This window comes from Mytilus trossulus, chromosome 7 (genome assembly GCF_036588685.1).
Source record: "Mytilus trossulus isolate FHL-02 chromosome 7, PNRI_Mtr1.1.1.hap1, whole genome shotgun sequence".
Classification (NCBI taxonomy): Eukaryota; Metazoa; Mollusca; class Bivalvia; order Mytilida; family Mytilidae; genus Mytilus; species Mytilus trossulus.
In genome coordinates, this window is record NC_086379.1 from 43548697 (window position 1) to 43574503 (window position 25807).

At 32.6% G+C, this 25807-nt stretch overlaps 1 protein-coding gene across 1 annotated transcript in view; it reads right to left on the minus strand.

Annotated features, from left to right (window-relative positions):
- Nucleotides 1-9346: 9346 nt before the first annotated feature.
- LOC134725119 (ras-associating and dilute domain-containing protein-like) overlaps nt 9347-25807 on the minus strand; it is a 30065-nt gene continuing 13604 nt past the window's right edge. Inside the window, exons 5-12 of the mRNA XM_063588672.1 lie at nt 17355-17574; nt 15729-15901; nt 14569-14716; nt 12841-12984; nt 11955-12548; nt 11603-11724; nt 10625-10764; nt 9347-9552 (exon numbers count right to left, since the gene is read on the minus strand). Of these exons, the coding sequence (XP_063444742.1) occupies nt 9453-9552; nt 10625-10764; nt 11603-11724; nt 11955-12548; nt 12841-12984; nt 14569-14716; nt 15729-15901; nt 17355-17574 (1641 nt within the window). The 3' untranslated portion in view covers nt 9347-9452. The remainder of the gene's footprint in view (nt 9553-10624; nt 10765-11602; nt 11725-11954; nt 12549-12840; nt 12985-14568; nt 14717-15728; nt 15902-17354; nt 17575-25807) is intronic.

Genomic DNA, 25807 nt, shown 5'->3' on the forward strand with positions numbered 1-25807 from the left:
AGCCTATTGTTTGCCTGATAAAATCAAATATGTAATAAAAATTATACCTTCATGTGCTACTTTTTGAGTTAAATGAGGTCGAAATTTTGTATATTTGCTAAAAAAAATCGGGATTGTGGCCGTATTTTCTCTTTCGAAAGAAAGTCATAACTTTTGTGTTTTAAAAGATAAACACAAATTGCTTTTTGTTAAATAATTTGTAATTTCTGAATTTTGTAAGGATCCAAAAAATGTATGCATTTTTTATTCAGAAATAACTCATATTTATCAAGTTGTCATGAATTGAGAAAAAAACGTATTTTTTTTCTGGATATTTATCAATATTAAAAAAATTGTACTATTTACAGTTTTATAAAATTTGGTCCACATAATCTCCCAGCAAAATGACACAAAATGCCGTTTTAAAAAATAGGGGTCCATGCACATTCAAATTAAATCAGTTTGAATGATAAAAATCAGTCGAAAAGTGAATCTTTTCCCGATATGTCACAGTTTGACGTCGCGAAAATAACATTTTACGTTAGCAAAGTCATTACCTCCCCTGTAACTATATCGTATGCCATTAACACCACGAACCCCACAAAAAACTGGAGGTTATTTCATGTGCTTCGGAATGGTGAGCAGACTCTGTTCCAGATGTAGCATCCGTTGGTTGCTCAAGTTATTACAAACCCGGTAAATAGTCTAAACCTGTAGGTAATGTTTACTAAAGGACTCAGGACTGAAGTTATGACATAAGAAACATAACCGATATTATCTCTGAAACTGATATACTATAATGTTCAACCAACTCGTGATGGCGTACGTAAAATTTACGAAGGGATGATGTCAACTTCATCATTTGGAACTCTTGGTTTTAAACGTCATAGCAGCAACCCTCTATTGAGAAAGTCATAGCCCGGAAATATCGTATCGATTAGGAGGTATAAACTCCATAGTCAGACACTGATGGAATGTTGCTACATAAAAATGATAAGTTCACAAATGTGAAGCTGAAACAATGTCTTTTGTCGTAAAGTTTTGTTTTTAACCGACCCTCATTGTAAATTTCTAGATGTTAGTAAAAATTCGAGACAGATTTAACTGTATCTGTTGTATCCTTTATCTGTACTTTGATGGGAAAGATGCGTTCAACATAGTCACCAAATTTAGTGAGAAAACATCATCTATATACAATGTAGCGAATATTAAAGTTAAAGGATATTGCTTACTTCTTCTTTTGTTTCTTCTTAAGAAGTTCCTGTATAAATTGAACTTTGTACTTGTTTGGCTTTATAAATATTTTGATTTGAGCGTCACGGAGTCTCGTAAGAATAAAGGAACAAGTCGGTAAGAAGAGAGACACAATTTGTTGCCATAATAATGCCGATAGTTTGATGAAAAAATATGTCCTCCTAACGTAACAAATATATTGTCACTCAAGAAATCAAGCATCTTGATATTGTCAGTTGTCAGCTGCAGTATGCACTTTAAAAGATCTTTCAAATTGGAATTATTTAGTATCCACATCTGATTCACATCGCATTTAGAATAGACACTTCCACAATAACTTTGATGCCCCGCTTACATTGCTAATGACATCGATGTTAATAATTTACAAAGAAGTTTCGTTGAGCACTTGTTAGACCCAGCAATATACCGTTGTTTGCAAAGACACTTTTGTAGTTTAGGCATTCGATACAGTGATGGAAGATCCAGTTTTTCGTCTTTGGTTGAAATTCTAAAGGAACATATACCAGACCTATGATTTTCCAGGATTTTCCTCATTGGTAGGCGTCGCGGGGGTATATCTTGAGTTCCCACATAATACACATGTTGCGCAATCTATCGGTTAATCAAATACACGCCCGTTCCAGATACATTATGCTTGACCAATGGTAGCACATGAACACTTTTCAGTGTGGAGGTGTTATAACGGTAGCGTTTAGAGGTTACAAAACTTCGTGAAAAAGAAACAGAAAATATACATTGATATTCCAATATTTGCCCAAGAAACATAACCAGGATCTTCAATAAGTTGATTAGGAACTTTAAAATTGTCACTAAAAATCGTTTCATGTTTTGGGGATAAAGACCTGTTGCTCAATCAGCACGTGCCAATTGTTTATTTACATTTTCTACATTAACACGTGTTCATCCTAAAGGCGCGTTTTGATTGGATGCAGCCAGTTATTACTGCCACCAATGTAAATCACTACTTTGTGTCTCCGGAATTCAAGCCAATGATGGAGAGGAGAGGATTGCATCGTAACCCATTATAGCGAAGATGTGGTTTTCTATCTAAATATATCAATTTCTTTAAAATTCTTGCGTCTTTATACCGGTTACCTAAACACAAAAACAAATAATAAAAAAACGAGATGTAGTCAGATCGTATAAGGATTATTTTTACAGTAACAGATGGGAATAAAAAAAAATCACTGGTATCTCGATTTGATACATATATATTGGTTCTCTATTTATCCTTTTCTTTTCGTATCATCATTTATGATCAGCTCTTTAAATGAATAAAAAAAAATGAAAATGAATCTAACCCCAAAATCCTGGGGAAGGAGACACCATATTTGTTTTTAATTTCAAAATTTATAAACTGGCAATTTTATAAACTGATAATCCATCATAAGAGGTATCGACTCAGTGCTTTAGTAAATGAAAACAAAAGAACTAAAAGAGGAAAAATAAAGACAATAGTAGGATACTGGTGTTCAAAAGTCATTAATCGATTGGACAAAAACAAATCTGGGTTGCAAACTGAAACCAAGGGAAACTAGTCAACTAAATGAAGAAATAAACTGGAAGAAATTAGACACATTGGCCTTGTAACGCATGTTTCCTCTATTGATTATGTTGTCTCCTCCAGATGCGTATATCGACATTCAATGTCTTTTAAAGGAATGAATGTAAATTTTGTTCTGTCTATGAACAAATATCATTACAAAATGTGGTGCACACTGAATAACTCGCGAAGCAGGTTATTTTAAAGAGTGAAACACATTTTTATGTTTTTTGAACATGTTGAATAGACAGAAAAAAAAATCCAAGTATTTCTTATAATTTAATCCTATAATTCCATGTTAAACCAGGGTAAACCATGCAAACATTTTGATGACGTCACGGTCACATGACTAAATTATATCTATGAAATGATAAACAAAACAACATTAGCCAATAAGAAGACGCGTTACATCCAAAAATAAATTATTACGTAATGTTCAGGATTTTGAATTTGAAATAAACAGCCATCATGTTCTACTTTTTTTTCACAATCAGTCTTGGGAATGATTTCCGTTACGGGTTGTCATTACTCATAATTAGACTAACTGACGAAGAGTTTAACGTATTGTATTGATACTAATATATTGTTGAGTCTGAGCTGGCCTCCAATTCATTGCAACAGACGTTGTCTACTTTCAAACACTAAAAATTCTGTGTAAAGTTTATGTCAACGTACATGAACTAAATGTTTCATCACAAAACGTATTAAGGAGTAAAAGATATGACCGAAAGGCCGATCTTTTTTGTATAAAATCTAAAATTCAGTTGTAACTCAACATGTTCTTCTGAAACAAGAAACTTCCTGTACCAAATCAGATATATGACCGTTGGTTAAAGTCGAGCATTTGAATTTTAGGATTTAGGGTCATGGCAGAAGAAATTGAACTAACAGTATTTGGAAATGAATTCAACAGTCAATAAGGACATAGATGTATTATACAAAAAGAATTCATGATTTTTTTAAAAGTAAATACATGGCTGAAGTTATGAAGTCTATCATTTGGAAAATCTTGAATACAAAAAAGTGTTATAAACCCTGTCATATTTGACAAAACAGAACACATTTTTTTTCTCATACGCCTGCATGTTTGACCTCATTATTGTTTTTAAATACAGCGAGATTCAATCTGAAGCAGCTATATAAAAAAAAAATGTTTTTAGGAACACTATGGATCGTTTCTTAAGTAGAAATTAAAATATTTTAAGTTCTGACTTTGATGTATACAAAAGTCACAGAGAATTTATAGGTATAAAAAAAAAGACATCTAGAGGATATCAAACTATATTGAATGAACATATGTATGAAGTAATTATCAAGCTTTGTTTTTACCGAGTATCTTAGTCCTTTACAAACAACTTGAGATGAACGTGATTGATTTAGTGGTGGTTTTATGTTGTGTCTCTACTATCAGTTTTGAGTTACTCTACAATTAAGTTGCAGTCGCAGAATGTTTAAATAAACTATTTTATAAAACAGAGCATATATATGAAAAATATGTGTTTGTGGCAATCAAAAACAATTTTAAAGCGGAGAATTTTTATTTTATATTTAGCATTCTATTAGTTGAGCGTTCAGGAATATCGGATCGCAACAGATATGTTATATCTGCCTTCCCAGTCATTTTTTAAATGGATGTGACATTGTAAAATGATGCTTATCAAGGATTTTGTTACCCCCAGGTGTAGATTACCGTAGCCGTATTTGGCACAACTTTTTGGAAGTTTGGGTCCTCAATGCTCTTCAACTTTGTAATTGGTTGGATTTTCAACTGTTTTGATCTGAGCGTCACTGATGAGTCTTATGTAGACGAAACGCGCGTCTGGCGTATTAAATTATAATCCTGGTACCTTTGATAACTATTATCATTGACTTCATACTTACCATGAGCAATTGAAGAAATGTTTATGCGGCTGTCCTACAAGTGATATATTTAACTAGCTATAAACCAGGTTATTTAACAATTTTCTACCAATATAAAAGCATGTTCTAAGTCACAAATATGACTGTTGTTATTCAGTTTTTGATGAGCTTGAGCTTTTGATTTTACCATTCGATTAGGGACTTTCCGTTTTAAAATTTCCTCGAAGTTTGGTACAATTTGAACTAGGTCATATAAGAATGGGCCATAGACGATTTTCAAATGTTTCAATTGTGTTCTTTTGGTTTTCCTTTATAAATTGAAAGGTGATTTTTTAACCGTGAATCACTAATAAGAACATAAGTATGAAGGAATGAAACTAAAGTGAGTCCTTGTAGATACAGCTGCGTATCTATATTTGTTGATTGTTGTTTTGGTTATGTTTTACCCAAAACAATATTACTACTGTGGGTGGGTGCAATACTTTTTGTGTTAACCTGCTATGAGCCTTGTTATGGTGTTGTTGACTGTTATCTGAGATCAATTTAAGCTGTTAACTGTTATCAACCCTGTTTCACGATCATCAATGCGTTTTAGTACCTTAACATTCGGTGTAATTAAACAGATATACCATGTTCTTGAGGGGTATTTACGAAAAATACCAGTCCTGAAAATGAATTTCCCTCGCCTTACGGCTCGTGAAATTTAACATTCTCTCGACTGGTATTTTTCGCAAATACCCCTTCTTAACATGATATAGCTGTTCAATATTTCATGGCAGCACTTGTGTGCTATATTAGGGATTTGGATACCCTTGGGGGCAATGACACTCTTTACTATTGTATTATCATTTGTCTGGTTTTGTTTTTGACATGGCATTGTCAGTTTATTTTCGATCTATGAGTCTGGTATATTTCGCAACTCTTTCATTAGATAAAATTATAAATATGATGTATGCAGTATGCTCAAGAAAACACACACTTATTTTCAGTGGAATATTAAATGACTGAATGATAATGGTAGTTTGTAAAATATCTATCTATTGTGTGCTTTTTTTTGGGGTTGCTGTGTGATGTTTATTTAAGGATGAAGTGATAAAGAATAAATAATATATATAAGAATATTATTATTTGTCATACTGTTTGTCACCTGAAATATCGTTGCGAATAATGATATGAATGTTGTAATGACGAGGACTATAAATTATAAATCTATACTATAGTTTTGTAGTATACCAGTTATAAAGATTTTCATCAATTTTTCTATCTTACTGATACAAAGTGAAATCAAATCTAATCTGTCAATATTGAGGCTGTGATTTGAATCACGCACGTTTTTTTTCAGAAACGTTTTGTCATAAAAACGAGGAGACAATAACGTAACATACTATTTCCCGCTGATTTGAAAGATGCAACAGTAAGCCTTTGTACTCTTAACAATTGAAACCTGTCAAATACTATAATAGAAAGTTATTGAACTTAAACGAAGGATGGAACTTCGTTAGGAAGAGTTAATCATAGACATGTAACTAAAGTTCTGATTTTTTAAAACAGATAAATGAAAATTAGTAAAGTACGAGAGTTATGAACCAAAACTGAACACTGTATTCGAATGTATTCGAATGGATCAGCCCGTTCGGTCATGCGGTTGTATGCTTATACGTACAATAAGCACACCGGTATTTAAGCATTTATAGAAAAAAGTATAACAAAAAATCCGTCATCCAAGGTATATTCTAAAAGTGAAACTCTATAAAAACTTATGGAATTAAATGTTCTCAGCAAACAAAAAGATTGTAAAACAACTGTGAAACGTCTGACCTGTTACAGACATTAATTTCGAAGCAAATGGTGGGTGAAACCTTGTTTTATAGCTAGCTAAACCTTCCTATTGTATGACAGGTGTTTTATAGTTTCGTTATATTGGCAATGTTTGGCCAGTAATTCATTCATAATTGGGACCCACAAGCCCGAATTGAGTAACACGCACCACAAAACTACTGACTATAAGTATCAAACGAACATGCATACAAATCTAACTTACAGTATTTAGTAGTTGCTAGTAGACGTTGTTCATACCGTACAATCAAGGTGATGCTTAGGGTGATGGTAGAACAATTTATGAATCACATATTGTATATTGTGCAATTTTAAAAAATACAGAAAATGTAGTTAATTTGATGAACAGTTATCATGCATTCCTAATTTTATTTCCAATTTAGAAACACTTAATATATTGAATACTGACTTGTTTTGCGGTGCAGGTGTACTTTCGCTATTTAAGACACACAAATTAAGTTATAGGTCACCGTAGGGCCTACAACAATCAGCAAAACCCAGACTACATAGTTATCTATGAAAGGCCCGAAATCACAAAAATTCAAACGAGAAAAACTAACGACCTATCAACATGATAAATGTACACAACAAATTACGAAAAAAATCGAACACGACAATCACTGAAATACAGGCTCCTGCCTTGGAACTGGCACATACATACATAATGTGGCGGGGTTAAACATGTAAGCGGGACACCCCATAACATGTGACAGTAGTGTAACAGTACAAAATAAGAATGAACTATATAAATCAGTTGAAAAAGGCTTAACTGATCAGACGGATACAAATAGAAATGCTTAAAACAAAAACACAGAGTGGACGTGAGCGGATTTCTTATAACAACAAAAAAGACACAGTACAGATTTAAGAGTACTCGCAGTGTTTGACAGCTATTTCAAAGCCAATATAAGAAATAAACACAAAAAAGAACAAATATGAATTTTAGACTTAGCTTTAGTTCAATGAAAACTGATCAAATTCATGCAAAGTAACCTGATTTGTCCCTTTTGTGTGACACAATTAGATACCTTAAACAAGAACAGTTAGTTGCAAAACATAATTAAGAATGCGAAGAATACATAACAATAGAGCATAACATAATTTGGTAATGTAGTAAAGATGCCAAAATATTCAGTGCCGTCAGATGCTTGATAGCTCTACGGACTCCCTTAAAGCAAAGGAAGATAATATATGAGTATATCTGTGGGCAGGAACATTTGAACTCACTATCAAAAACTGAAATATTTATACTCAAGGATACATTACTGTATCATAGATGAATTCATAACAAAACCCGATTTAACCATTCAATGAATTATGGAGGTTCAACACGTAACTACAAACATTTTAAATGGCTGTTCAGTCATCCAAAAATGAAAATAAATTGCAGAGGTATTTTTGCATACTTTTTCATGATTAGTTTAATATATTTTCTATCTTAAAGTGACGAATAAACTTGAGAAGGAAAATGAGGAATGTGTCAAAGAGATGACAACATGACCAAAGAGCAGAAAACAGACCAAGGACTCCAATAGGTCTTCTACACAACAGGGAAATACCGTAGCAGTTGGCAGGCTGCAGCTTGCCCCTAAACAAAATTGTATACATGTTCAGTGAAAATGGATGTCATACTAAACTCCGGAACATATGAATGGACAAGAACAACAAAAACACGATTAAACTAACAAAAGCCACAGGCTCCTGAAATAGGACAAGCGCAAAAATGCTTATTGTATAGTATTGTTTCCCGTTCTAGATCACGATTAGAAAAAGGGATCTGAAATTTGATTTGATATGTGAAGCCTCTCTGTGATTGTACAGAAGTTTATCAAAGGTACAGTTGATATTTTACACTAATAACGCTTCCAGGAATTAACAAATCAGCCCGTATCGTCAATCTGTTTCATTCCTTGCTTATTAGTTCATTTTACAGTATATGACCATATCTTATCTAATTATCGAATAATTAGAATTCATCACTGCAAATCTTTTATGTCGATATTTTGTGATGTTGCTACGTAGTTTAGTTATCTTCATATACCTAAGCTACGGACAGAAACATATGTTCCCCCTCCGTCGGCGTGTTTTTTTTCTGCTGGTCAGTTCGCTGGTCAATCAGTCTTTGCTATATCGGTTGATTTTTTCTTTTTAAAGGAGGTTCAAAACTTTACTTTTTGTTTGTCTGAGCTCATATCAGCGTTTCGTATACATAAGACTCATCAGTGACGCAGTTGGCACATTACATTGCTATCCTTTGAACATTTCATAGTTGTGGGGTTCGAAACTATAAGTAATCTCAAGCGTACTTTATGAATGACAATAAAGTCACCCCATTCAAGGTTGCATGGAAAGAGGTTTGATTGAAATTCACCTTCACATTCAAACTCTGTAAAATTTATCAATCCGCTTTGGAATTATTTTCCTTTACTACATAGGGTATGCAGCTCAGTGCTGGGATTATTGAGAATTTGCTTAATAAGTCACACATGTAATATGTTTCAAATTTACGTAAAGTTTCTCGTAAAACAGTAGAAATATTAGAATGTATTAATCACATATCAAAATTTTATTCACAAATAGTATAAATAATAGATAAAATATAACATATTTTATGATAAGGTTTTATAAGGAGTCTTCACATACGATACATATTTTAGAATCCACAATGCGTAGATTTGTCATAATGATGAACGTGTAATAAACAAACATATCGATATTTTATTCTTTGGTAAATGGTAAGAAATGAATTTAATGAAATCAAATCTATAAAAAAATATTTTCGAAAATAAGTATTATTGGAAATATATAAAAAAAATAGTTATAAATCTCAAATTTCTTTCATCGTCTTATAAGATTAATAAAATTGAATACCTGAATTTCAAAACGAACAATATTTATAAACATTTATGAATTGAAGATAATATAATTAATTATTATACACCAAATATTGTGTGCACACGTTAAAAGGATCATGTTTGTTTTAGCAACTTGATGATGAAATCTTTGTGGCAATGGACTCATTTCCTTTGGCTACTAATAACGTCAACTGCTCTCCAGCCGCGCGAATTAATTTCATAGCACTAAAAAATAAAACAAAATAACTGTAAGAATGGTTAACACCTCAATAATGTATATACTTTTCGAGAAATACAAGTCTGGGCACAGACTTGTGTCATCAATTGAGCAAATTTTATAACAACCTGTGCAGGGGTTGGTTCTGCAAAAATTATGATATGCAATTATAAATTTTATGCTTAAATTAGTGTAGAAAGTAGGGGGCATCTTGGCTGATGACATATTATAAATATTTGCATTACTCATCTAACCTGTAATTCAAGACATGTCATATTTACACGCATGATTCAGTAAGAGTGAGAAACAATTACGAATGACTAGTAATCAGAGCTTATATAAAATCAACGGTACCAATTTTCTTGCACCAGATGCGCATTTCGACAATACATGTCTCTTCAGTGATGCTCGTGGCCAAAATATTTGAAATCCAAAGATTATATAAAAGATGAAGAGCTATAATCCAAAAGGTCCAAAAGGTTTAGCCAAATCCGTGAAAAGAATCAGAGCTTTGCATGAGGGAGATACATTCCTTAATTCATAATAATTTGTAATATTTTGTAACAGTAAATTTTAATATCTCAAAAAATCCGTATTTTCATGCCAGTACCGAAGTACTGGCTACTGGGCTGGTGATACCTTATATTTGTATACGCATTTTCAGAAAATATGGAATGAATATAAGAAAGACACTCAGGGAATCCTTTAACGATTTCTATAAGCAATCAGAGAATCAGTGATCAGTTCAATTTAAATCCTACATGCATTATCCGAAAGAAACTAATAAAGTATACCAAACAAAATACTGAGCTCCGAGGGAATTCAAAACGTAAAGTCCCTAATCAAATGGCAAAGTAAAAAACCAAACACATCAAAAGAGCTTGTGTAGAAAATGGTGGATTTAACATTTTTTATAGCGCTAAACCTCTCACTTGTGTGACAGTTTCGTCAAATTACATTATATCGACAACGATGCGTGAACAAAACAGACATAACTGCTAAATTGTCCAAATAGGGATACAGCAGCCATCGCCGTGTCACAACAACACAAAGAATATAAACTAGTTATAGTGAACGAACCTTTGATAATCAGCACCAACTATACTTTTACCATTGACACACAGCAGACGATCTCCAACTTGTATTCTACCAATGTCTGCTGCTGGACTTCCTGGCAAGACTTTTCGAATGTATATACCGGCCAGTCTTAGAGGTGTATACTACAAGTGAGTGACATTGATTAGAAAATAAGTGTGTATGCATGTTAAACGTTACATTCACCGGCCAGTCTTAGAGGCGTATACTACAAGTGATTGACATTGAATTAAAAAAAAATAATATCGAAGCATGTTAGACGTTACATATACTATGACATTGATTAGAAAATAAATTTTGAAGCATGTTAGATATTACACATACCACATAATTATGAAAAAACATGAATACGTGCGTAAAGTATTCTTATTTTATACACATTGTTTGGTTTGCCATCATGCAAATATATGAACCAGACAATAGATCATTGTATAACGTTTAAAAAGGATGGCAGTATTTTTTTGTAACAATCTTTGAGTTAATATATTTAATACTTAACACACGTTTTAAGAGACATTAGTTGGTATAAATCGTTGAGTTAATATATTTAATACTTAACACACGTTTTAAGAGACAGTAGTATTTAACATAGTCATATGAAACTGATTTAGAAAATCCTTTATCACATCAAAATATTCAGAAATGTACCGTTATTAAATAATTGTTTTCCCATAATCTTATTTGAAGAAAGTGTTTCCGAATGCATTGACCTAACAACCTGACCTTTCGAAGAACTTTGACAACCACACAGCGTATGTGCGAGAGGGAACCATTTGTAAAAGAATTTAAATGAGCATGTAGTAAAAGGAAAATAGTGTAATTGATTTCGGAAGTGATGCTCAAATAAAAATATTTTTACGCCAAGGATAATAATTACTACAACACCAAACGGGACACAAAAAGAGTGCTTAAATCCATCTAAGACTAAAAGTAAGCACATAATTTATTCAACAGACAACTAACCAGGCCGTCTATCAGGCCTAGTCCTAGGCCCTTATCACCCTTTGTAATCCCAACAGAGAAAACTGGATTATTTGCTGACTTCACTGTAGTACCCAAAACTGGAACCAATGGAGGTCTGCTATCTGTGAAAAAAATATATTATATATAGAATATCAATATTCTGAAAAATATACCATGTTATTTTTCTGGAGAATATGCAATGGGTTAAAGTATTTATACTATATATTTCAACTTAACCAAAGTAGTTATTAGGGTTTTCGAAGTAACCAAATATACCAGAATCGCTAAAAAAGTTCAAATTAAATATCATACTATATATCTTTGAATCTTGTAACCTCTAGTTTAAACTTACTTGTCGGACTCATTTGTCCAAGTGATTCGTAAATCTGGCGATTGACTTGAGCAAGATTTTCCCTCCCTAAAGGATCTTCATCTTGAAGTTCATGTGATAACTGTTTCTTAAGACTTATACTGTTAGCACTTAGTGAAAGACTCCCATTTGTCAATTGATGTGGTGATGTTGGCGACGAAGGAAATTTGTAACTTCTTGGTGGTAGCGGTGGCGCAGCGTCTTCAATTGGGGTTATTCCGTTTTGAAAATTTTCAGGAACATTCAAATTATTGTTTGTGATTAACAAATCAAGTCTTCTGTTAATAGACTCTTGTCGTTTTGACGATGGGGGATGTTTTGGCGAAGATGGCGTGGAAGTCATTGGCGTTGAGTTGGTATCACTTTCATATGAAAGTTTGTAGAACTGTTTTTTGGCACCGGTACTAATGTCAGATGGAGACGTAGTATCTCCGTTATGACTTAAATCTCTATACACTTCTGTATCACTACGGTTACCATCAGGAGTATTGAAGAAAGAATTTTGAAGCTCAGCTTTGGGAAAATTACTAGAAAATCTTGGAGTATTAGAAGGACTGAATCCGCTATCACTGTCATCTGAATAAATAATAAAAATCAGTTGTGTACAAGGCCTTTAATCATTTTGAAATGTACATTGTTAGCATGTGGTTGCTTTTAACTTTGAACACACCTTTTAGAAAACCGTTTTATCTGACAAATAACGAATTAACCTCATATATTATATATTGTATGGTTTAAGTTTTTTGAAAATTAAATTTTTTGTCAAAGGGTTTAAGTAAATATTTAGTCAAAATACGAAAATTTAACGACCCAAGTTAATTCACTTCAAGGTGTTTAGTACCATATTAAACCAAAGTGTAAGATGTACCTTCAGTTACTCCATATACTGGATGGAGTTCTTTAAACATCTTCCAGAAGGCCTGCTCATCAGGAGGGTGTATCAGATCAATACAACCATTGTCTTGTGGAATCAAAAATGGTGGATGTGCTGTCATTTCCAAAGGTATGTCTTCTATAAAAGAGATTGTAATAATATTCTCATTAATTTTTGATTTAAATTCAATTTCTTATGTTGTTTTAAAAAGCCAGGTACAGATTCAGACGAGAAGCAACCTTGATCTTTTAATCCTGTATCGGATTCCGCGCTTGAAAGCTTATTAAACTGTTATAGTAATTTTTTAGAATCTAATATCGTTCAACATGTAGACCATGAATTCACCGTCTAAGATTTTTATGCCCCACCTACGATAGTAGAGGGGCATTATGTTTTCTGGTATGTGCGTCCGTTCGTCCGTCCGTCCATCCGTCCGTCTGTCCGTCCGTCTGTCCCGCCTCAGGTTAAAGTTTTTGGTCAAGGTAGTTTTTGATTTTAATCGACTTCAAACTTGGTACACATGTTTCCTATGATATGATCTTTCTTATTTTTATGTCAAATTAGAGATTTTACCCCAATTTCACGGTCCACTGAACATAGTAAATGATAGTGCGAGTGGGGCATTCGTGTACTGAGGACACATTCTTGTTTTTACTCTTTGGCGTGAAATTTTAATCCGTTTCCTTTGGTCAAAATAATATGAATTCAAGTATAGGATAAAAAAATTCTGTAAAAGAGGGACGAAAGATGCCAAAGGGACCGTCAAACTCATAAATCTAAAACAAACTGACATCGCCATGGCTAAAAACGAAAAAGACAAACAAACAAACAATAGTACACATGACACAATATATAAAACCAAAGAATAAACAAAATGAACCCCACCAAAAACTAGGGATGATCTCAGGTGCTCCGGAAGGGTAAGCAGATCCTGCTCCACATGTGGCACCCGTCGTGTTGCTTATGTGATATCAAATCCGGTAAATAGTCTAATTCAGTAGGTCACATTCATGAAAGGGAAGGGGATTGTAGTTACGACGTAAGGAACATATCCGATATCATTTGTGAAACGGTTATTCCATAACGGTCAACCAACTCGTGATGGCGTCTGTAAAATTTACGAAGGGATAATTTCAACTTCACCATTTGAAACTCTTGGTTTAATAGCTTCCTTGTGAGCATCAACCCTTTATCAAGAAAATCATGATGGGAAATGCAAGCACGGGAATATCGTATCAATTTGGAGGTATATACCCAGTATGCAGGTGCTGCTGGAATGTTGCTACTTAGAAATGGAAAGTTCACAACTGGAAAGGTAAAATCATCTCTTTTGTCGTAAAGTTTTGTTTTCAACCGACCCTCATTGTCAATTTCTAGATGTAAGTCAAGATATGAAGCCGACTTAACTGTATCTGTAGTATCCTTTATCTCTAGTTCAATGGGATAGATGCGTTCCACATAGTCACCAAATTTTGAATTATTTAGTGTAAAGTATTCTCTGTCTGTAAAATTATGTGTCTGAATGTTCATTAAGTTTTTATTTAAATCTTTTTGTTATGCTAGTAATATATGAAACAATTTTCTCTTAGGTATTGAAGTTATTTTGTTTCAAAATTCTGATTACTAGTATCTATGTGTATCATGATTTTTTTCTTTGTCTTGATAATACACTTACAATTAAGGATTCATTTTGTAAAGGTGAATACATGAAATTTGCAATACCTTTTATGTTTGCCTGATGTTTGTCTTCGGGTGATGGTAACCATGACAAAGGCGGCGATTTGTCTCCATTATCATATCCACAAACTAGATGATACAGTTGTGCCTCGTTCAGTGGTTGAAAATTGGTCTTTAGTTTCATCCAGTCAAACTGAAAAGTATCAATTCGGCAAATCTTTTCATATACTAGTATGTGAATGTATGTCAATAAGTTACTCTCACATGTTGACCATAAAGAATACTAATTTAAACTTCATATGTTCTAATTGCATTTACACATTGTGTAGGTACCAGTCTCTTACTGTTGAAGATTATGAATTGACTTTTGAAATGTCTGCTGTTAATTTTTGTCATAGGGACAAGAAGGTCGTATACCCACATCGCCCATTGACAAGAACGATAAGCAAACAACAATCAACCAATGTGTCTATATTTCATAATTTAAAGCATTATGCCAGGTTTTTATACAACATAACTGACAAGTAAATCCAACCAACGTTTTACATAGTGGTAGCCTGACACGCTCTATGTTTGCCTTTACTTTCTAATGTGCTATTGTTTTTTCTGTTGCAGTCAAACTTGCAAGCCTCTTAGAGCTCTTGGTCAGTCCTATCTCATGATATAAGAATGTCAAGCTATAGGATGAACTGTATCCAATTTGAAGTTAAGCAAACCAACAATATGCACAATTTTATTAAAACATTTGTTTTGATAAAGTTCCAATTACTCCGCCATAGAAGCGGTAATTTATAATTTATACTAAAAGATCGTTGTAGTTTTGGTTGTGTACAGTGTAATTTCCATAAATTTGTAGCAATTTTGCTTCATGTTTTAAATATAAAAAAGAAGATGAGGTATTATTACACCAATTGATGAGCATCAATTATTTATTCTCCCCCACCCCGAATGCAACACGTGCAACGTTAAATAAGAACGTTTAATTCCTGCAAGATCATTGTTTTTGTATGTTCATGTCAAAATGATGCATTAAATATACTGTTTGATATTATTGCAGCATGATATATTGCGAATAAACCCACGTAACACGTGACGCCCGATCGCATCATTTCTCCTTACAGTATTTCAATTAATAGTTACAGTATATAAAAACAACATAATGAGTGTAGTAATATACGCCTGCTTCATGATCATTGAATACTTACTTTTAGTAATAGAGATTTGGAGGTAGAAAGAAATTCTGCAGCAGTGAGAAGTTTTTCAGAGACTTGAGCGAATTCTTCTTCAAAGCCATTCCGTTGAGCCCAATCTTCAATCTGACCAAGGTTAGTTCTTATTCTTACACCTGCAGTCCAGTTGTAGTAAAGAGGTCCTGAATCTGCAACAAACACATAAAACATCAGCCTCGTCAACAACAATGGTTCGCAACATTTTCGTCGAAATTCAAGAAACCGCACTTTGGTTGTTTATTCTGTTTTTGTATGATTTCTTCTACTTTATTTCGATATTACCGAAAGGTAAATAGTGCTTTAATTTTTCTATTATCCAATTGCAAGATTCATAAAAGTGAACACTTTCTGTCAGTCATGACAAAGCATCAATTTGTTATATCGTCCATAACTGACACCCCTTATGAAAATTTTAACTACCTAAGGTGGTACCTAACACTACAGGGATATTACTCTGTAAAATCAGCTTAAAGTTTTAATTACGCTGTGTTGTTAAAGGAATATCAAGCTTCTCAATGATCAAAATTAGTGTTTGTCAAACTGTTATATAACCAGTGTAATTTTTTTGATAAATTGGTTGGTTCAAATATTTCGAAATTTTTATTTTTTTGTCAAAGGGTCAGAGTTAATGCATTTTTTTCAATTTTTTTTGAAAATTAAACGAATCAAATTAATTTTAGTGAAGGTGTTGGATACCACCTTAACGTATAATACCAATTAGTCTTGTTTCATGATTCCTTGCGTTAAATGTAAAAATTAAAAAAAAATATATTTCTATTAAAGGATAATAATATCAGAACACTCCGAAGAAATCGAAAATGAACATTGATGTTTATTGTTGTACTATTATATATTCATTTCATCCTAATTTTGAGAAAAACGATATTGATTTCATCTTCAATTTAGAACTATGTTTTCAATGTTCATGTTGTACTTTCTTGTATATTTTATAGTATATGTTCATTTCAGTCGGTTATAAAGCGCTATTGATGTGTCTTATATATAGTATGAAAAACCGTGGTCATTTTCATAAAAGTCACACACACGCACAGTTTCTCCGACACCTTAAAAATGTTGTAATTTCAGTCACTTGAAATCTTAACATGTAGACATTTTTGAAAGTATTTCTCAATTTGACACGCTATCACGTTAAATATTGTTATTCAAAAATCATTAAATCATATTTGAATTTGAAATAAATTGTGACTTTTAATCTTTATTGAAACTAATCATGAAATATAAAAGTTTAAAATCTAAACAAGAATTTCCCCTTATACATTGTATAGGGGCTGGTCTTGAGGATTCATTCTAGTTAATCAGTTAATACAGTATTATTCAACCTAAACGAGAGTAACTTTTTTTTTAATAAACAATTGGTTTATGGTCTTATATAAGATACACTATGTGTCGTCATTATTTTAATCTATAAACAGTAATTTGTTAGTATTAATTTAATCAAAACAAAAACATAAATAAAAAAGTATACGTGCAATCTTAAGCTTTAGTTTTTGAAGCAAATTTGGGATTCAGTGTTTAATTTCCTGGGAATTCGGGACCCCCTTTCCTATTCTATTTTATATAATGCGTTATTATGATTCTCACCCTCTGCAAACAATTTGTTGAATATTGAGGTGCTACAGAAAAAGAAGAGATACATAAATATTTGTTTCAGTACGTCATGATGCAGTTGTTGAGAGTTAGTCAGGCGAAGCACAGCATCGAAGACACTTGTTATTTTAGTCATTCCATTTCTCTTGTTCATGGTATCACTTTCTGTAAAAGGATTTCCATCCAGAACACTACCAAGTAACCCATAGAGAGCCTGAAATTAAATTGGAATTATCATAGATGAAGTGCAATATGAAGTAAATGAAAAGCGTAACAATTTAACAATGTCATACAAGTGAGAGGTCTAGCTAGCTATAAAACCAGGTTTGATCCACCATTTTCTACATAAGAAAACGTCTGTACCAAATGAGAAATATGACCGTTGTTATACATTCCTTTGATGTGTTTGAGCTTTTTATGTTGCCATTTGATTTGGGACTTTCCGTTTTGAATTTCAACCGGTATTCGGTATTTTTTGTAATTTTACTTTTTTGTAGGACATAACTACACAACTGAAGCATTAGATTTTCAGATTGTGTATCAAAAGTTTAAAATTCAAAAGCTATATTTATAGACGAATATCAGTATACAGGAACTAGAAGCTATATTGAGCTGTCCTCTTTGATACTGTATGATAACAACTACAGCATTTGTAACATGCACGTTTAAAACAAAGCAAGTATGGCAACGTTAATCAAACAAAAACTAAGGGAAATTTTATTTTTTAGATATGAGTGTCCTTTGACCAAATATATTATTTTGTGATGATTGATCAACTATTTTAAATGATCTAATACTTTTCTTTCCATACACAATAACGTGGATAAGGATTCAGTACATTGTAAATCCATTTAGTATCATTTGTTAAGTATACGCATGCTTTGAACTCGAACTGATTGAATCCAGTGGCTAATATTACACAATTTCAGGACGAATAATGCATTTAATATACTTCACTTTCTAAGTACATGTACTTAGAATTTCAAAAGCCGTCATCAGGGATATCAAAATCAAAGAAGAATAATGATTTATTGAAGCAGGTACAGTTTATACTTACTATTCTGAGTATAGACTGCTTCTGATTGAAGAAGAGGTATACATGTATTTATATTCAACTGAGTATTTAAGCTAGGTTTCTAATTAAATGGAAATTCCATTAGTTATAAAGGAACCCCCAAGTAAATTATACAATTAGTTATATAATTACTTTTATAACTATTTTCATTCTTTTGGACACAATACGTAATCAATTATTTTTCAACGCAGCTAGGTTAGATATAATTAAAATTTAATGTGATTGAATTCAAAGGGAGTGTAATTTAAAATAACTTTTTACACTATTTGAAATGATTCTGTAAAGATCTTACGATAAAATGTATTTTCCGTATCCCCTGCTAGAGATCAATTCAATACAACAACAAAGAATCAATAACGTCAGTGAATGAAGTTGAGTTCGATGAAACGATTTACTATAACAATTTAGTATAATTTCAATTTATTATCATTAAAATATAGGTTGAATTGGTTTTGAATTGAACGTAGTACTACGATATAAATGGAAAATCATTCACGTCAAATTATAAAAAAATAACGATTTTTTAATCGTTTCAAAAATTTATTTTTAATTTTAAAATTATGCTCCAAGGAATTTTTCATAATAATTTAAATGAGTAATGATTTGATCAAGTGTAACTTGAGATGCTTTTGCTTTTAACAAAGAAATATCTCATTGTTGGTGATTTAAAGTTATTTATTCGATGAACAATATTTAAACTGATTTCAAAAATATGCTGAAGCCATGTATGCACTATTAAACTATAACGAGAGATGCACAGCAACCAAAAACAATTGAGACAGCAATAGACCAAAAAACAAACCATGTTTAGTAAACTATGATAAGAATAATTATGGTGTAGTGGTTAGCACATCGGATTACAAACACCAATGTTCCTAGTTCGATCCCAGTTCCGAGTAGAAAATTTCAGGGACTGAATTTTCGGCGTTCCTTGACACTATTTGCGAGTATGATCTTGAAAGACGATGATAGTTCGTACGAAGGGGACGATATATGGCTGACCCATTTTAAGGGAGAAAGCAATATTTCTTGCACGTAAAAGACGCCCTTGTATATTTCGAAAACGATTAGGCTAATACTGCTACAAGGCAGCAGTCGCATCCGCAGAGTGGATAGGACTAACTTGTTTTCCAATCCACTTGAAAAAAAATGTTTAAAACTAAAAACAAACAAACCAGTTGATAACTTAATATTTCTTACTTTACACAGAAAAAACAAGGCCAAAATTCAAATAGATCTCAACATACATGTTTATTTGTATAGATTGTACTAGTACTTCAAAATGATAAAAGGAGTAGGTTCAGTAAGACCTTTTTGGCTCCAAAATATAGCAGTTTTACAAACTTGTGAAAGAGTAATCTTTTAGATATTTACTGGAAAGTAGAATGCTTCTGCGACATAAATGTGGGCTGTTTTTGACAATACAATGTACACAATCGGATACTAGCATCATTAAGTCATGCTAAAGTATTGAAATCTTCACAATTTTAGCATTTTAGTTAAGTTTTAGACGGTTTCCGTCTTAAATGAAAGTAGCCGCATTCGTGTTCATTCATAATACTGAAATGTAAGTTGTATTTGGTGATAATATCTAACATATAGAAAGGTTGAGGATGAAAATGGATGCGGCCACTTTCTTTTTTTGCCATATTTGATTGATTTTTCATATTGAAGCTTGAATTGGAGCGTTTTAATGACTAAATGAGTTAAAATCTTTCCTAAAAAACTTATTGAATCAATTGGAATAGACACTTTTAAAAAGTGTTTAAAAAGTGTCCAAAATCTTTCGTGATATGAACTTTAATGTCAAAGCTCAAAAATGCAAAACATGCGAGAGTAATATGGCAACCAGACTTAAAGATTAGGTTTGTTGAATTAGAACAACACTGAATAACCAACGACAGAACGGAAATTTCGTTGTCTTATGAAAGATCAGCGATATCAAATCATTTATAATTTATAGCCACGATCGATTTCTTTAAGTCTATTTGAGGTGTATGTATATGCAACTTTGATACATGTATGTGTACGCTATACGGTAGTCTTATGTGAAATTAAGTGAATGCTTTAAGACGCTAAGAACACTTTGAAAACAAAGGCAACATTAAATAATCTGACCTTGTAGATAACATCTAGTTTTAACAGAACTAAACTTTACAAAAATATGCCAAATTACGTAATGTTTACAGTATAAGTCAAGTTAGTCTTTTTACGTTATTGGGGTTATCTTTGGGTCACTTTTTTTTTTTTTTTTAAAGATAACCTTCAGTCCTATGCAAACTTTCTGAAACGCACTGAGGAACTCAAATTGGGACAGAGATGTTGCTTTTGCAATTATTCTTGCTCATTGTTGCTGTTGGTTGGTTGAATTCAAACCTTCTCGTTGAAAGTGTTTTAATAGATGCCGAATAACCTCTAGAACAAAGCGTGCGTATCTTGGTATCAGACATGAACATCCTCAAAGATAAAATGGGAAAAATGGAAGTCAAGTAGTGAGAATATTATAAATAAAAGCAGAGTTTCCGAGCAAGGACCATTTGACAAAAGGATGAAATCCCTCGGTCATGGAATCTATTCTGGAAGGAAGAACCGGTCTGTAGACCCTTTTTCAGCGTCAGGTAAGTAACGAGAAAAAAATATCTGAAGTTAATAGGCAGACAACCCTGTTCAGTTGGGTTGAACTTATTAAGTTCAACACTGAGATACGGTAACCTAATTTTGGCAAATATGTGCACATAACACATGTAATTCAAATTTTGGTGGATCTACTATTCAAGTATGCACGTCTATTTTAAAAGAAATGCACTTTTGAATAATAATTTCACATTGTACGAAACCCCGTGAAAACATTGACAAAATTATTTATTCAATTTATCCTCTTTCGGTTCGAGAAACTCATGTGTCGCGAATTGACTACTTTTTTACTTCTGTAAAAAGTTGTTATGCATGCGTTGAACCAAAACATGATGTAATTTTGTCGTTACAAGTATACGTTTTGGATTAAATTGCATAAGTACATACCCAGATACATATTTGCCCTTTCTTGATCGGATTGCCGATTTTCAATTTATTATCGATACCAATTGAATTAGTCATAAAGCATTAATGAAAATGCATATATTTTTACTTTCTCACAGTTGATAAACATGTTGTTTTCATATTTATTGTATTTATTTAAAAAAAAAAAGTAAAGCAACTTTAAAAAAGTAAACATTTCGTTATATATTTCTATAGTCTTATTTTAGGTGATGTAGTGGCATTTTCTGCCGAAGTGATGGATTCTTTTTCTGGCCTTGGAGATAATCAAGTGATTCAATTCAAATCCGTAGTTATTAACACCTAAAACGCATTTCACACAAGTCTTTACATGTGTCATACAGACAAAGGAGTCAATACCAAAAGTGCAGTATTGGATGATATAAGAAAAAAAACCTCGAAAAAGATACATGCGTTTGATCCAAATTCGGCCGTTAAATATCATGGCGGTTGCAAACTTTGTTCACTACAAGTTTTGTGTCGGCATCTCTCGTACGTAATTAATCCTGCTTTTATTACACCGCCGCGTGACAAAGAGTTCATGGGCTGCAATCAAAATTGAATGAGAAGGCTATCGATGAATACAAACAAACAAACTAACACAATGGCCATAAACAAAACACACCAACAACAAAGATCGAAAAGCAAATAGAACAAAAGTCAAATATCTTCAAAGCAATAAACCAATGAGAAACCTAAGAAAACACGAAAAACAAACGAGAAACTGACCACACAACACATTTTTCAATCCAACTGCCAATCGATCAGTATATTTGAAGAAGAAGAAAAACCACCTATATATATAGAATGATACAGTCGTTTAATAACACACACTGACCAACCACAAATACGACAAATACCGAGCGCTATTGGTCTATTGAATAGAGCATACTAACTGATATGAATGCTAATCTTGTCAAATTCAAGTGTTATTTCTTTTCTTCTGGAAGGCCATATAAAAAGTACCCTTATTTTTAGAAAGACTCTTGGATTTTAAGAGTCATGATGAACGGATCATATAAACCGGAGGGAAAATATGATACAAGCCCAAACGAAAAAATATAAACGAGTCTAAATTGAAAACTACATTGTACGTTCAAACCTATGATTGCGTTTGATTAAAACCGCAATTTTCGTACGTGTGCATATAAAACAAATTTCGTCGTAGAAGGGTCTAAAAACAGCACAAACAACATTTTCCAAAAGACTAAAAAAGTGAAAAAGTATATTTAAACAAAACGCATTTAAATAACAGGTCGAACAACTGATGTTCTTTAACCCTGCTGACTGCCATTGGCGATTGCCAAATAAAATTGATGACAAATTGTAACAAAATGGATCTTAATATAAATTTTATACTAAACAGAAGAGAAAAAATATATTTGTGGCCACGATGTGTTGCCACAAAAATACGGTGTCAATATTTTTTTAGTACACCAGATCCGGATTTCGACAATAAATGTCTCTTCTGTGATGTTAGGGATCGAAACGGTATTTGGAAGGCCATATAAAAAGTACCCTCATTTTTAGATAGACTCTTGAATTTTAAGAGTCAATATAGGATGAACGGATCATACAAAACCGGAGGGAAAATATGATACAAGCCCAAACGAAAAAATATAAACGAGTCTCTAATTGAAAAAGTAACTACGTTCAAACCAATGATTGCGTTGGATAAAAACCGCATTTTTTATACGTGTGCATGTAAAACAAATTTCGTTGTAGAAGAGTCTAAAAACAGCACAAACAACATTTTCCAAAAGACCAAAAAAGTGAAAAAGTATATTTAAACAAAACACATTTGACTAACAGGTCGAGCAACTGATGTTCTTTAACCTTGCTGACTGTCATTGGCGATTGCCAAATTGATGACAAGATGTAACAAAATGGATCTTAATATACATTTAATACTAAACAGATTTTTTTTTGTGTGGCCACAATGTTATGCCACAAACATAGTTACGGTGTCAATATTTTTTTAGTACACCAGATCCGGATTTAGAAAATAAATGTCTCTTCAGCGATGTCAGGTGCAGGTAAAACGAATTTCGTTGTAGAAGAGTCTAAAAACAGCACAAACAACATTATCCAAAAGACCAAAAAATTGAAAAAGTATATTTAAACAAAACGCATTTGACTAACAGGTCGAACAACTGATGTTCTTTAACCCTGCCGATATAAATATATGATTAGATGCATAATTGTTTCAAGTACAGTAAATGTATGATAACGATTAGATTATTATTAACCGGATTTACGAAGTAAAAATCGGTTATTAATTTGGGGATGTATGGCGGGCGGGAGGGCATGCGGGCGAGCGACTTCCAAATGTTATCCGTGCATTTACTCATGAAATGTTCAACCTAAGCTTTTGAAATTTTAATATGTTGTTACTGACAACAAAATAGAGGCCAGTTTGATAATGACGATTTTGACTTTTACTGTTCAGGAGTTATAGTTCTTGAAAGGTTGAAAAATGATGATTCTAGTCGTGTCCGTGCATTAACTCATGAACTGTTCAACCAAAGCTTTTCAAATTCTAAAATGTTGTTACTGTTGACAAAATGGAGGTCTTAGACTAGTTTGATTTTGATGATTGCAATTATTAACATTTAGGAAATCGGTTTTTATTTCAGTTTAAATGAAATGAATGAAACAAGTTTCTAAGACAGTATCCAGCAAGTGAGGTAATTTCGTTGGTATATTTGTGATCTTGTGTTATGATAAATAAATAATTTTCTTCATATTTTTTTAATAATAAAATTGAGAATGGAAATGCCCACATGAAACATTTCCCGGTCTTCTACTAGCTTGAATTACTATGATCAGCTTTAAATAGCTAAACTTTTACGATGTTAAGTGTATAACTTGGTCTAAATGACAACAACAATAGTAACATTATTTTACCGGGGTAAAAATGGAATGTTGCTGGTACATATAAAATAGAAAATGATGAATACTTTTAGCTAAAGATAATTTGGATGGGGGTTCTGTGTATTCACATTATTTGCACAACTCTCTTTACTGATGCCATATTTTGGAATTTCCGTGACCTAAATGGTTCGCGAAAATTAATATTTTTATATATAGTATAGTAATAATGTTTGCCTCAACATTGACAGTTTTGAACCTAATTGTTAAGTTTCATTCCTGTAAGATTGTAAAAAAGTACATATATACAAAGGAAGTTTTGGCGCGATCGTCAATGAGACAACTATAGTTACTAGCGACCAAATGACACAGACATTAACACCAATTGGTCACCGTACGGCCTTCAACAATGAGCAAAGCTGATAATGCATAGTCAGCTAAAATTACATGTATTGTTTCGATCTTAAGTATCACACATTTCAATTATTATATTATTGATTCTTATCGACCAAATAATGATATGACTTGTGAACGCTATAAGTTGGTATAATGTGAAATAAAGCAACTGCGTCAAGATGCTTACACGAAGCACACTTTGAAAAGAACGGCAAAATTAAATAATCTAACCTTGTAGATAATATCTAGTTATAACAGAAATCAACATTACCAAAATATGCCAAATTACGTAATGTCTACAGAATATGTCAGATTTGTCTTTCATTTCGGATACCAAGGTTATCTTCGGGTCACTTTTTGTAAAGATATACCTTCAGTACTATGCAAATTTTCTTAAACGCATTCAAGAAATCAATTGGGACAGAGATGTTGCGTTTGCAATTATTCTTGCTCATTGCTGCTGTAGGTGGGATTAATTCAAACCCTCTTGTTGAAAATGTTTTAACAGATGCCGAATTATCTTTAGACCGAACCGTGCGTACTTTGGTTTCAGAAATGAAGAACCTCAAAGATAGAATGGAAAAAATGGAGCAAACTCATGAGGAAACCGTCAAAGATAACAGAAATTTAAGAACTTTGGTTAAGTCCCTTACTTCAAATAATGAAGTTACTTCAAATAATGATGAGCTAGAAAGCAGAGTTTACTCCGTTGAACAGTTTCAAAGAAACCGACATCAAAAGGATGAGTTGGAAGACGATGCCGATGTGCTGACCAGTAGTGAAAATGTTTCAAATAAAAGCAGTGTTACCAAATTAGGACCATTTGAGAATATGATGAAATCCCTTGGTCATGGCATCCATTCTCGGAGGAAGACTCGGTCTGTACACCCAGCTTCAGCATCAGGTAAAAAAGGGGGAACACAAATATCTTAATTAACTTGTTAGACAAATACTGGCAAGTTTGGACGAACATAACTTTATAAACATTAAGATACGATAACCTAATTTTGGCAAACATGCGCACACAGAGTATGACGTATCTATCATTTTAAATTACAATTTGAAGTTG